The 15,293-nt window shown below is 47.5% G+C and overlaps 1 protein-coding gene across 1 annotated transcript in view; it reads left to right on the forward strand.

Annotated features, from left to right (window-relative positions):
• Positions 1-636: 636 nt before the first annotated feature.
• Positions 637-15,293, forward strand: part of ETAA1 (ETAA1 activator of ATR kinase) — a 30,423-nt gene continuing 15,766 nt past the window's right edge. Inside the window, exon 1 of the mRNA XM_077282534.1 lies at positions 637-2,501. Within this exon, the coding sequence (XP_077138649.1) occupies positions 2,279-2,501 (223 nt within the window). The 5' untranslated portion in view covers positions 637-2,278. The remainder of the gene's footprint in view (positions 2,502-15,293) is intronic.

A 15,293-nucleotide genomic window follows, 5' to 3' on the forward strand; every position in this document is an offset into this window, starting at 1 on the left:
GTCGTGCACTGCACGTCGCTATGCGTCGTTCTGTAGAAAAAACGCATCCTGCAAAATTGCTTGCAGAATGCGTTTTTTCTCCATAGACTTGAATTAGCGACGCAGTGCGACGGTTGCGTCCTGTTGTGTCGGACCGTCGGCACAAAAAAAGTTGCATGTAACGTTTTTTGTGCGTCGATAGCGTCTTTTCCGACCGCACATGCGTGGCTGGAACTCCGCCCCCTCCTCCCCGCACATCACAATGGGGCAGCGGATGCGATGTAAAACAGCATCTGCTGCCCCCGTTGTGCGGTGCTTCCACACTATGCATCGGTGCGCTGCAACGTCACATAGCGACATGCGGTGCACGACGCTAGTGTGAAAGTAGCCTTAAGTGTGATACACACCATGTCACCAAACAGCACAGTGAGTATCTGTAGCCCTATATACAGGCCCACTCTCTGATTCCAAGCTTGTAGACACCTGTGATGCTAGTTAGTGGAAACACCGCGATTTAACATGTCCCTTTAGCCACATTATTTTCAGGGGTACCATCATTTCTGTCCATGCCTATTTCGTGAGTTTTAGTTTATTTTAATTCTGTGGAAACATGGCTGAAAAGCAGTGTGTGATTTTTCATTTGTTTATTTTCATAGATCTTTTATTATTACTTTTGTGAGATTCAAGTTATTTCTGTGACGACTGTGGGTTTTCCTGTCATTAAACGAGGGGTAAAAACTATTTTGACGACGTGTGTATATACAGCAATGCTGTGACATTGCTGTGCACACCACAAGCGATCAGATGATCTCACGTTTGGTAGTACACACATAGTATGGTGGTCTGGCCCCAGGCCTGGACCATTAAGCAAAGACTGCACACTGATGGCATACATGTGACGTCAGCGGTTTCCACAGATCCGTAACATTGTAGGGGTCATTTTCATCTGTGACTCCCATCGAAAATGGACACGTCTGATTTTTTGCAAAGAACCACAGACACGTGACCATAGATGACAACGGGCACGTGCTGTCTGTGAAATCCACCGGTAACTCCTGTGCGTGACTCCCGCTGGTGTGAGATCATGTAATGGTGGCACAACCCCACCGCCTCAGCTGGATCCTCTGCAGTCACGAGTGGTCCCACCACAGCCATCATCGGCGCATACAAGACCCTACTAACTTTACTGTCAGTTTTCCACAATTATGATCAAAATATTCAGAGCAGCATTTTGCATTTTTTTTCCTAAAGGAGTCTCCATTACAGATATGAAAGAAGTGGAAATATGAAAAAAACTAAAATTAACATTTGTGCTAAAAAAAATAAATGATGCACCACAAAATCAAGAAAAAAAAAAAAAGAAACCAAAACCTTGACATAAAACAGTTAAAAAAGTGGTGGGTCTAAAAAAACACCCAAGAAAAATAAGCTGCGGTATCCTGCAGAGGTCTGTGCAGACAACTGCGCACCGTCCGCACACTGGACCGAAAGACAGCCCAGTCCGGCACTGGCAGGGTTACAGTCCGGCACAGGCAGGGTTACAGTCCGGCACAGGCAGGGTTACAGTCCGGCACCGGCAGGGTTACAGTCCGGCACCGGCAGGGTTACAGTCCGGCACAGGCAGGGTTACAGTCCGGCACAGGCAGGGTTACAGTCCGGCACCGGCAGGGTTACAGTCCGGCACAGGCAGGGTTACAGTCCGGCACAGGCAGGGTTACAGTCCGGCACCGGCAGGGTTACAGTCCGGCACCGGCAGGGTTACAGTCCGGCACAGGCAGGGTTACAGTCCGGCACCGGCAGGGTTACAGTCCGGCACAGGCAGGGTTACAGTCCGGCACAGGCAGGGTTACAGTCCGGCACAGGCAGGGTTACAGTCCGGCACAGGCAGGGTTACAGTCCGGCACCGGCAGGGTTACAGTCCGGCACAGGCAGGGTTACAGTCCGGCACAGGCAGGGTTACAGTCCGGCACTGGCAGGGTTACAGTCCGGCACAGGCAGGGTTACAGTCCGGCACAGGCAGGGTTACAGTCCGGCACAGGCAGGGTTACAGTCCGGCACAGGCAGGGTTACAGTCCGGCAGGCAGGTTACCGTGAGCGGTGTGATTGCGCTGAGCTCTATGCGAGCTATTCACCACAGCGCCAGGTCACATGACCGAGCTGTCCAGTCAGAGCCGTCTCCAGTCCAACCAATCAGCGCTCCGTTCCAGGCAAGATGGCGGCGCCGTTGTAGCAGGCCTCGGTTTTTTCCCCGTAATTATTACATTAACCGACAGCCCCGAATTACCAGCATCCCGGGGACATGACGAGCCGGCGGAGGCAGCTCAGGGATAGGTCCCGGCATATATGTGAGGAGGATGGGGACCTCGGTGAACGGAGAGTCGCCAAAGACCGGGGGAGCGACTGCGACAGGGAGACTCCTCAGAAGTCCGGCAAGAAGCTGCTCCGCACTACTAAGGCCGGAGCCGCCCGCCTGTCCACTCAGACCTCCGTGTCTGTGGCTGCTGGGAGCGAGAGAGAAGAGGGTAAACTCCGTGTGAGCAACTGTGGGGGAGGGGAAGAAAGGGGCGTCACCGGTCACGTGTGAACAACCAGTGTACCACCAGTGTGTATGTACCCAGCATAATAGCAGTGTGTACCCAGTATACCACCAGTGTAACCAGTATACCACCAGTGTGTACCCAGTATACCACCAGTGTGTATGTACCCAGCATAATAGCAGTGTGCACCCAGCATAATAGCAGTGTGTACCCAGTATACCACCAGTGTACCCATCATAACACGTGTGTACCCAGTATACCACCAGTGTACCCAGTATACCACCAGTGTAACCAGTATACCACCAGTGTACCCAGTATACCACCAGTGTACCCAGTATACCACCAGTGTACCCATCATAACACGTGTGTACCCAGTATACCACCAGTGTAACCAGTATACCACCAGTGTGTACCCAGTATACCACCAGTGTAACCAGTATACCACCAGTGTACCCAGTATACCACCAGTGTACCCATCATAACACGTGTGTACCCAGTATACCACCAGTGTACCCATCATAACACGTGTGTACCCAGTATACCACCAGTGTACCCAGCATAAAACGTGTACCCAGTATACCACCAGTGTACCCAGCATAAAACGTGTGTACCCAGTATACCACCAGTGTACCCATCATAACACGTGTGTACCCAGTATACCACCAGTGTACCCAGCATAACACGTGCGTGCCCAGTATACCACCAGTGTACCCAGTATACCACCAGTGTACCCATCATAACACGTGTGTACCCAGTATACCACCAGTGTACCCATCATAACACGTGTGTACCCAGTATACCACCAGTGTACCCAGCATAACACGTGCGTACCCAATATAACACCAGTGTACCCAGCATAAAACGTGTGTACCCAGTATACCACCAGTGTACCCATCATAACACGTGTGTACCCAGTATACCACCAGTGTACCCAGCATAACACGTGTGTACCCAGTATACCACCAGTGTACCCAATATAACACCAGTATACCATTGATGTACCCAGCATAACACGTGCGTACCCAGTATACCACCAGTGTACCCAGCATAACAGCAGTGTGTAAACAGCATAACACGTGCGTAGCCAGTATAACACCAGTGTACCCATATCCACATACACAACGAAAAGATGATACCAAGTCAATAGTATACAAAAATATAACAAATTTTATTAATAATAATATAAACACAGGTGCAAGGGAATAAACATACAGGACACCACTGCCACATGTGTGACGTGCAAGCGCGCAGCTCCAAGGTTATTACCAGCAATAATGAAATTGATAGTACCACGCCATCCCCCCTAGCTATGTGATCAAAGCAAAATAATTGTATAACATATCAAAATAAATGGCAAGAGGAGATAGTCACATACTGAAGCCTAACCCACAACCCCCACTACTCCATAATAAATCCAAACCCCGTACAATCATGTCTGAGGGAGTTCCATCAAAGGGTAAAAAATATATAACCATAGTCCTTACGGGCAGCAGGGTGTAGGCTAGGTAACCAGAAGGCGCGCGCCCACCCCAACGCTTCGTCAGGGAGCGTGTACCCAGTATACCACCAGTGTGTACCCATCATAACACCAGTGTGTACCCAGTGTAACACCAGTGTACCCAGTATAACTTAGAAAAAAGAAATATAAGCCAGCTCACCCGTGATGCATAAACCAATCTTCAGGAGCACGGACCCCCTGTGTTCAAGTGTACAAAGTCCAAAAAAGAAGAGAATGTCCAGCTTCACCGAATCCGTAAAAACGAGTTTTCTTTATTCACAATCTTTAAACATAGAGGATACAGACTTCAGCACGAACCATATGGGTAAGAATCTCAATGCGTTTCTGGAGACTAAGCTCCCTTAATCATTCGTGCTGAAGTCTGTATCCTCTATGTTTAAAGTTTTGTACCCAGTATAACACTAGTGTATCCAGTATACCATCAGTGTACCCAGTATAACACCAGTGTGTAGCCAGTATACCACCAGTGTGTAGCCAGTATACCACCAGTGTGTAGCCAGTATACCACCAGTGTGTACCCAGTATACCACCAGTGTGTACCCAGTATAACACCAGTGTACCCAGTATAACACCAGTGTACCCAGTATAACACCAGTGTACCCAGCATAACAACAGTGTACTCAGTATACCATTTGTGTGTACCCAGTATACCATCAGTCTGTACTATCAGTGTACCCAGTATAGCACCAATATGCCACCAGTGTATCCAGCATGCCACCAGTGTGTATCCAGCATCAGTGTGTACCCAGTATACCTCCAGTTTTTACCACCAGTGTGTACCCAGCATACCACCAGTGTATCCAGTACACCCCCAGTATACCATCAGTGTATCCAGTACACCCCCAGTATACCATCAGTCTGCACCACCAGTGTGTACCCAGTATACCACATGTACCCAGCATACCACCAGTATACCATAAATGTGTACCCAGTATAATAACAGTAAGCCACCAATGAACCCATTATACCATCAGTGTACCCAGTATACCATCAGTCTTTACCACCAGTGTGTACCTAGTACACCACCAGTGTATACCCAGTATACCATCAGTCTACCCCACCAGCGTGTACCCAGTATACCACATGTACCTAGCATACCATCAGTGTGAACCCAGCATACCACCAACGTCATCAGCCTACCACCAGTGTGTACCCAGTATACCATCAGTCTGTACCACCAGTGTGTACCCAGTATACCATCAGTCTGTGCCACCAGTGTGTACCCAGTATACCATCAGTCTGTACCACCAGTGTGTACCCAGTATACCATCAGTCTGTACCACCAGTGTGTACCGAATACCACCAGTGTGTACCCATTATACCACCAGTGTACTCAGTATACCACCAGTGTAAACCCAGTCCAACCCTTAATGTAAACTCAGTGTACCCCCAGTATACACTCTGTAAACTTAGTACAGCCCCAGTATAATGCTCATGTACATGTCTGCTGTGTAAAATCAAAGACCCTAGAATGATGTATTACCTCCTAGTTGTTCTTTCTGAGAAAGCTGGGTGCCCGCTAATGTGGAGACCTTTACAGCTTTCGTCAGGTTTGTCTCCCCAGCTTTCCCAGACTCCTGACGGATACAGATATCTGCACACAGGTTGAATATGCAGCAGATTTATTGTAATTTCTAGGCAGATGGTCGTGTTATTGTCGTTTTGTTTTTTTCCATTTGGGACAGAAAGTAACGTCTGGGTGACGTCTCAGGGAATGATGAATACAGCAGGAGGAAGTTTATGTAATTTTTGTTGTGGATTTCTATCAGATCTGCAGCAAAATTCACTGATCCTGCTCTGATTGCTCTAGAGGTTCTGTGTGTGAGTACTTTGCAGCCAGGCTGACCCGTATGGACTAAAACTGGAAATACTCAGAAGATAACTGTTAGCCGTTCCTTAGACAGACCACTCTCTGTCCTGAGTCTCCCACACAGATAAGCGGTACAGCCCAGCGTTCATGTGACAGGAAAGAATGGCACTGTGCACAATAAATAGGTAATTAGAAACTATACTTTAACCCCTTCACCTCCAAAGCCAGTTTTCACGTTCATGACCAGGTTCAATTTTACAATTCTGACCAATGTCACTTTTGGGGATTCCCTAACTAACTACCTTTGCACTGTGTCTCAAAAGTAGTTTTCGACCAAGTATGGGGTATCGGTGTACTCAGCATAAATTGTCTGGTCCCTTTTGCTCCTGTTATCCTTGTGAAAGCTAAAAAAAACATTTTTGTATATCTTGGGCGAGCTCGCAGATTGTTTGTACCCTCCCCCAGCTGTTGAACAATCTGAACACATGCAGGGGTTGCCTGTTTGTTAGGGAACCCCCAATGTATTCAGGCTGTGTAGCAGTCGCAAATCATGCAGCTGCGGAGACACAAACATAATCTACAAGCACACCCAAGATACTCAGAGAACACCTGAGCATGCTCGGAAATCTCAAGTAATGAGCACACTGGCTCATCACTACTGCTTAGCCATCCGGGGAGACTCGAGAGGGACGGAGCACTATTTGCCTCCTGGAGCGCAGATTTTCCTAGAATAGTTTGTGAACTCCATATACAGGGCCTCTAAGTGCTAGAAAGCAGAGCAGAATCCCACCTAAAGTGACCTCATTTTGTAAATGGTACCCCTTTGGGAATTTTTCTACAGGTGTGATGATTTTACTCCATGGGTGTTTTTCAGAAACAATCAGCAGTGGATGTTGCTAAGTGATAATTGCAAATCTGCTATTGTAGTGACCATAACGTTATGACCAGGTCATTCTTTCTGCAGACACGCACCCCTAAAGTAGGCGGGCTCTCATCGATAGAGAAATTACAAACATGTGGACCCTATGTGGTTTAGGCACACTGTGGAGTTCAGAAGGGAGGGGCCACTTGGATTTGGGAGTGCAGAATACCCAGTATTTCTTTTGCGTGGGGCCAGGAGCCATTTCGCTTTTCCAGAGCCTTTGTACTACCAGTAACATGGAAGCGACCTATATTTCCGTTAACAGATGACGGACCTGAGTGGGGCTTTTTTTGTCGATTGAATTGAAGCTTTTTTTGGAAACATTTTACATAACGTTTGGGATCACATTTATCTGGCGCGCTTTGCTGAGCACTTAATTGGGGCTTTCATCTAAATCTCTGAATAATGTGATTCTAATGAAACCCCGGAGGGATCCATTCACTATAGTGAGGCAGCAGAGTTACTATGGACTCTGTCTGGCCTCTGCTCAGTGGTGTCTTTCTTTTCAGAAGCGCACAATACAGTGGTGGACAGCGCTTTTATGTATGCCTAAAAAGATGGATACCGCCAGATCACAGGCCAGACGACATCCACAGTGCCTCCATCTGCCTCTTTATAGGGAATCTTTTGCCGGAGGTTCTGTCTGAATCACGTATTTCAGAGATTTACACGAAAACTCCAGTATAAGCACTCAGCGTAGAGTGCAGGATAAATGTGAGCCGAGCTTTTGTGATCTTTGGGAGGTAGAATGAACAAATAATTGGTTTTATTTATTTTTTATGCCATTCCTCAGGCGGTAGAAGTTATTAGACAACTTTATTCTTCGGGTCGGTGCAATTACAGCGATACCAGATTTATTGGTTGGCTGCTGTCACACACCAAAAAGAATTTTTTTTTTTGCAAAAACTAGTTTTTGCATCTCCTTAGGCTATGTGCACACATTGCCGATTTTCCTGCGGATTTTTCTGCACTAAATCCGCAGCTCTTGGCAAAAAACACAGGTGTGTTTTTGGTGCGGTTTTTGATGCGGTTTTTAGTGCGTTTTTCCCTGCAGATTGTCTGTGTTTTTGACACAATGCTTGAACTGGAGTGGGAAAAAAAAGAACACATGATGTTATTTCCTTGTCCAACCCCTTCTTCTTCCATCCTCCATATTTGGTTAAAATACCCCTGGCTGTTCCCAGGCTAGGAATATTAGCCAACAGCTGTCTGCGTAGCCTTTCTGGCTGTAAAATATAGGGGGGGCCCGAAAAGAAATTGCGTAGGGTCCCCCTATATTTTTAGGCCAGAAAGGCTAGGCAGACAGCCGTGGGCCAATATTTGTGGCCTGGGAAGGGGTTAAAATACCCCTAGCTGTTCCCAGGCTAGGAATTAGCCCACAGCTGTCTGCGTAGCCTTTCTGGCTGTAAAATATTGGGGGCCCGAAAACAAATTGTGTAGGGTCCCCCTATATTTTTAGGCCAGAAAGGCTACGCAGACAGCTGTGGGCCAATATTTGTGGCCTGGGAAGGGGTTAAAATACCCCTGGCTGTTCCCAGGCCATGAATATTAAGCCCACAGCTGTCTGCGAAGCCTTTCTGGCTCTCTAATATAGGCAGAGCCCCCCCAAAAAAGTGTTGGAGTCCCCCTATATTTTTAGGCCAGAAAGGCTACGCAGACAGCTGTGGGCTTATATTCATAGCCTAGGAAAGGGGCCATGGATATTTGTCCCCCCCCCCAGCTACAAATAGAAGCCCGCAGCCGCCCAAGAAAAGGCGCATCAAAAAGATGCGCCAATTCCGGCACTTAGTCCCTCTCTTCCCACTCCTGTGTAGCGGTGGGATATGGGGTAATGAGGGGTTAATGCCACCTTGCTATTGTAAGGTGGCATTAAGCCCGGTTAATAATGGAGAGGCGTCAATAAGACGCCTATCCATTATTAATCCTATTAAAGGGGTAAAAAAAAACACAGACACTAGAAAAAAATATTTTAATGAAATAAACACCCACTTTTTGACAAACCCTTTATTATACGCTCAATCCACCTGAAGACCCTCGACCTGAAAAAGAAATAAAAAAACAAACCAAATTCATACTCCCTGGCCCTGTCCGCAGAAATCCAACAAGGGTCCCACGACGATCTGCCATGGAGAACAGACACATCCGGAGATGTGTCTGCTCTCCATGGCTGCAGCAACACACTGACAGGAGCTATGGCTCCTGTCGGTGTGTAACTGCGCATGCGCGAGAGTTTACCGACGTTCATTGACCCCGGTACTCTCGCTTTACGGCAGTGCTGCGTGGGAAAGTTCACACGCAGCTCTAATGCCGTAAATAGAGACACCGGAGCCGCTGAACTCCGGTAAAGTACGCGATACACTGCTAGGAGCTTCGCGCAGAGCAAGCGATCGGCGTGGGACACTCGTTGGGATATCTGCGGACAGGGAGTATGGATTTTGTTTATTTTTTTTGGATTTTTTCCTAGGGGACCGAGGGCTTTGCGTACCAGTGTGCTGTATGGTGAGTATATACTCTATGTTATATGTTGTATGTACTGTGTGTCATATATGTTACGTTTATTGTATGTGTTTTGTGTTTTACTGACAATTGTGCTAAGTCGCCGGACACCGGGACAACTCTCCCATCCTAATATTGGATGGGAGTAGTAATCCCATACGGCGACTTAGCACAATTGGGTGGCACTATGGTCACATGGGGACGATATGCCTCCATGCTGACGGTCACACTCCGCCCACGCACTTCCGCCCACGCACTTCCTCCCGCTTCCACGCACTTCCTCCCGCTTCCCCGCACTTCCTGCTGCAGCGGTTTCTACACCCAAACCGCAGAAAACCCGCAGATAGTTTTTCATCTGCGGGTTTTACCCTCACAATGGAGGTCTATGGGTGCAGAACCGCTGCAGTTCCACACAAAGAAGTGACATGCTGCGGAATGTAAACCGCTGCGTTTCTGCGCGGTTTTTCCCGCAGCATGTGCACAGCGGTTTGCGGTTTCCATAGGTTTAGGCTACGTTCACATTTGCGTTGTTGGGCGTTGCGTCGGCGACGCAACGCACAACGCATGCAAAAACGCATTGTTTTGTGACGCATGCGTCTATTTTTGGCTTGATTTTGGACGCAAAAAAAATGCAACATACTGCGTCCTGTGTGCCCTGATGCTTGCGCCAAAAATGACGCATGCATCACAAAACGCAAGACAACGCATGTCCATGCGCCCCCATGTTAAATATAGGGGCGCATGACGCATGCGTCGCCGAACCTGCGCCTGACGCAACGCAAATGTGAACGTAGCCTTACATGTTACTGTAAACGCAGTGGAAACTGCAGCGGACCCGCAGCGGCAAAATCGCAAAGTGTGAACATGGCCTTATTTAGACAGCTATAATGTTTCTATATTTCGTCCGACAGTCATGTGACAGCTCCTTTTTTGCGGGACAAGTTGATCTTTTTAGTAGTACCATTTTCGGGCTTCATGACATTTTTTTTTATCACTTTCTATTCCAGTTTTTGGAAGGCAGAATGAACAATTGTTTTTTTTTTCTATGACATTCCTCCTGTGGTAAAATTGATAAGGCAGCTCTATTCTTTGGGTCAGTACGATTACAGCGATACCACATTTACTTAATTTTTTTTGTTTTGTTGCTTTTTCACAATAAAAAACTATTGTATAGAAAAAATATTTTTGCATCGCTGTATTCTGAGGCCCATGACTTCTGTTTTTACACTGATGGAGCTGTATGCCGGCTGATGTTCTCAGTGATACCATTTTTATTTACATTTGTGTTTTTGATTGCGTTTTATTCCACTTTTTGTTCATCAGTATGATGGAAAAGCATAATTTGTTGCCTTGTTTTTTTTTTTACAGTGTTCACTGAAGAGGTTAACTAGTGTGACCATTTTATAGGTCGGGTCGTTTCGGTCGCGACAATACCAAATGTGTCTCTTTTTTACATTAAAATTCTTTTTATTTTTTTATTTTGTGATTTAAAAAAAATGTTTTTACTTTTTTTTTATTTTTTGTACCCTAGTCTCACTATGGGACTTACCCTTTCAGCAGTCTGATCGCTGTTGTTAAGCATTGTAGTGCACCAGCATTGCAATGCTTTGTAAACTGTCAGTCTGCTCTCACACAAGCTTCTTAGACCATGCTCTGAGCATTGTCTAAATAGCTTTCTAGAGCCTGGTGATCTGGATGTCATCATGACTGCCTCAAGTTATCACGGCAATGATCGGGCACTCACGATGATGTCGCAGGGGGCACCGATCGGAGAAGGAGCCCCCTCCTCCTTCCTGCCTTCTAAATTCTGCCATCGATATCGTTCACAGCATTTAGGGGGTTAAATTGTCGAGCAATGCGGGTACCCCTCCTGGCAGTGAGAGCTGGGTGTCAGGTGGGTGCAATGTTAGTTGAGCATCCAATGGCAATCATGCTCACAGCTTCTGTGCGTGCAAAAGCGCAATGACGTATCCATACGTCATAGGTTGGGAACTCTTTCCCTTCCATTACGTATAGATATGTCTTAGGTCATGAGAGATTTAAAGGGAACCTATCACCCCGTTTTTTAAAGATTAGATAAAAATAGTGTGAAATAGGGGCAGAGCTGGGCTTTACATTAGTGCCTTTTTGGTGCCTTTACACCCCCGTTAGGCTGCCGAAATACCTTTGTGAAGTGGCCGTTTTGTCCTGTCACTCAAGTTGGTCAGGTCGGATGGGCGTGGTCACAGCGCTGTTTCTCCCCCAGATCAGGCTCATCATTACGTTGGTGGCGTAGTGGTGTGTGCATGTCCAAAGAGAAGATCCACTGCCCAGGAGATTCAAAACAGCGCGGTCTACGCTATTCGCCGTTTACCGGTGGGCGCGGCCATCTTTCCTGTGGCCGCGCGTGCGCAGATGGAGCGCTCTGCTGCCCGGGGCTTCATGAAAATGGCCGCAGGATTCCGCGCGTGCGCAGATGGAGATCGCGGCGGCCATTTTCCTGAAGCCCCGGGCAGCAGAGCGCTCCATCTGCGCACGCGCGGCCACAGGAAAGATGGCCGCGCCCACCGGTAAACGGCGAATAGCGTAGACCGCGCTGTTTTGAATCTCCTGGGCAGTGGATCTTCTCTTTGGACATGCGCACACCACTACGCCACCAACGTAATGATGAGCCTGATCTGGGGGAGAAACAGCGCTGTGACCACGCCCATCCGACCTGACCAACTTGAGTGACAGGACAAAACGGCCACTTCACAAAGGTATTTCGGCAGCCTAACGGGGGTGTAAAGGCACCAAAAAGGCACTAATGTAAAGCCCAGCTCTGCCCCTATTTCACACTATTTTTATCTAATTTTTAAAAAACGGGGTGATAGGTTCCCTTTAAAGAGTAAGCAACATTTTATTTTTTTTATTGCATAATCCAATAATATATGTGTAAATAAGAAACTTTGTAATGTATTTTATCAGAGAAATCTCCCGTATTTTTCCAACTATAAGACACACCGGACCATAAGACGCACCTAGGTTTTAGAGGAGGAGAATAGAAACAAAATTGAAGCTGTAAATGTGGTCCTGACACACTGTTATGGGGAGTGGAGATCTGCAGTTGAGACTTACAGGGGTAATGTCCCCCAATTCAGTACTAATATCCCCCATCCTGGTATATTTATGTTCTCATCCTTGTAGATATGCCCCGTCCTCATACAGGAATATATGATCCCCACCCTGGTATGTCCCCATCCAGGTATGCATGTCCCCCCCCCCCCCCCATCCTGGTATACATGGTCCCCCCCATCCAGGTATACACGGTCCCCTCCTATCGTGGTATTCACTGTCCCCTATCCTGGTATACACTGGCCCCCCATCCTGGTATACACTGGCCCCCCCATCCTGGTATACACTGGCCCCCATATCCTGGTATACACTGGCCCCCACATCCTGGTATACACTGGCCCCCACATCCTGGTATACACTGGCCCCCACATCCTGGTATACACTGGCCCCCACATCCTGGTATACACTGGCCCCCACATCCTGGTATACACTGGCCCCCACATTCTGGTATACACTGGCACCCCCCATCCTGGTATACATGGCTTCCTCATCCCCACCCTGGTATACTTGTCCTCCCCATGCCCATCCTGGTATACATTGACCCCCTATCCCCATCCTGGTATATTTTGCCCCCCACTGTGTTGCACAGATGAAAAAATAAACAATTCTACACTCCTTCCCTCTGCTCTCTCGCAGCGCATGGCGTCCTGTTCTGATGTCAGCAGCTGATTTCAACGTGTAAGCATCGCATGGCGTCACTGTCGTGCGCCCCCACACTCCGAGGTCAGCTGCTGGAATATTCACTGCTCCCCATGCCCGAGACTATGGGAGAGGGGAGCAGTGAATATTCATTTTCTTTAATAGCAGACAACTGTTAGCTGCAACCGCCGACTTTTGCAGCTGCGGGGTGATCATGTGTGCCTGCTATTAAAGAGAATGAATATTCACTGCTCTCCACTCCCATAGCCCTGCCCACCTCGACGCCGGCTTCAGTACATAAAGGTGTGAGGACCAGTGAATATTCATTCTCTTTAACAGCGGTCACACATGTTGGCTGCAGCCGTCGACTCCTGACTCCTGTGACCCGCTTCTCTGCCGCTGCAGCTCTCCCCTTCCCACCCATCCACAGCTATATAAGGTACAAGCAGACTATAAGATGCCCCCCTTCCACTTTCCTCCAAAAGTTTGGAGAAATAAAGTGCATCTTATAGTCTGAAATATACGGTACTTCTTTCTCCTGAACAGATCATTTAGTTTCAAAATTCTCACTTTCTGGGTAAAAACATTGAATAGAGAAATAGCACTTTAAGAATAGGCACAAAACTACTAAATGTTTTTGAATGCTTTTCATTTCTACCCTCATATCTAAAATAATAAAAAAGTTATTACACCGCAGAGTGAAGTATAGCAATGGTTCGGGCAATGTCCCCTTTGTCAGGGTTAAATAGGATATGTGTGATCAACTCACCTTTTGTCTATTGCGAATTTCTGGATAAAATCCGTATTGAGTGAAGACAGATTTTTAAATTACTGAGACGTTCTTATCAGTAGCAAGTAGAAGTGTCAACTTCTTTTTAGAAGGGCGGGGGAGGAGGAAGGAGTAATTCAAAGTTGGGATCCTGTCCCTTTATCCCCCCCCTCCATCATCTGTAATCTGTATAGAACCTCATCAGTAGCAGCTGCCATCTCCTACCTTAGGCTACTTTCACACTAGCGTCAGGCTCGGCCCGTCACAGTGCGTCGGGCCGAGGTCACCGACGCTAGCGTTGTCTCCGCCGCACAACGGGGGCAGCGGATGCATTTTTCCAGAGCATCCGCTGCCCCATTGTGAGGTGCGGGGAGGTGGGGGCGGAGTTCCGGTCGCGCATGCGCGGTCGGAAAAAGCGGACCGTCGGGAGCAAAAAACGTTACACACGTTGCGACGTGTGTCAATGCGTCGCAAATGCGTCGCCAGTGTTAGTGAATGCAGAAAAACGCATCCTGCAAGCACTTTTGCAGGATGCGTTTTTTCGGCAAAACAACGCATTGCGACGTATTGCAGTTAACGCTAGTGTGAAAGTAGCCTTAGTAATGTAATAATCTGTCTTCACTGAATACAGATTTTACCTATGAATTGTGCATTTTGAAAATAAAAAAATCAGTTCTGGCAGTGATAGAAGCAGATTTCTCTGATAAGATATACAGTAGTACAAAGTTTCTTATTTTCACTTGTACTATTGATTTATGAAATAATAATTAAAATGGTTACTCTCTAAGCATTGACACGCCTATATGATACGGACCGTGCTTGGATGGCAATGCTTATCAATCCGCCTCATTGATATTTACCGTATATACTCGAGTATAAGCCGACCCGAGTATAAGCCGACCCCCCTAATTTTGCCACAAAAAACTGGGAAAACTTATTGACTCGAGTATAAGCCTAGGGTGGAAAATGCAGCAGCTACCGGTGAATTTCAAAAATAAAAATAGATGCTCCATACCGTTCATTATGGCCCCATAGATGCTCCACATAAAGCTGTGCCATATATAATGCTCTGCACCGTTCATTATGGCCCCATAGATGCTCCATATAAAGCTGTGCCACATATATAATGCTCTGCACCGTTCATTATGGCCCCATAGATGCTCCATATATACGGTATCTGTGCAATATATAATGCTGCTGCAATAAAAAAAAAAATGACATACTCCCCTCTCTTCCTGCCTGCAGCTCCTCAGCGTCCCGTCTCTCCGCACTGACTGATCAGGCAGAGGGCGGCGCGCAGATTAGTACGTCATCGCGCCCTCTGACCTGAACAGTCAGAGCAAGAGGACGCGGAAGACAGAGCGGCGCCCGGCGTGTGGAACGCGGACAGGTAACTATGACATACTTACCTGCTCCCGGCGTCCCTGGCTCCTTCTCCTGGACAGATGGTCTCCGGGTGCCGCAGCCTCTTCCTCTGTCAGGGGTCACCGTTACCGCTGATTAGAGGAATGAATATGCGGCTCCACCCC

The sequence above is a fragment of the Ranitomeya variabilis genome, chromosome 2, assembly GCF_051348905.1.
Source record: "Ranitomeya variabilis isolate aRanVar5 chromosome 2, aRanVar5.hap1, whole genome shotgun sequence".
Classification (NCBI taxonomy): Eukaryota; Metazoa; Chordata; class Amphibia; order Anura; family Dendrobatidae; genus Ranitomeya; species Ranitomeya variabilis.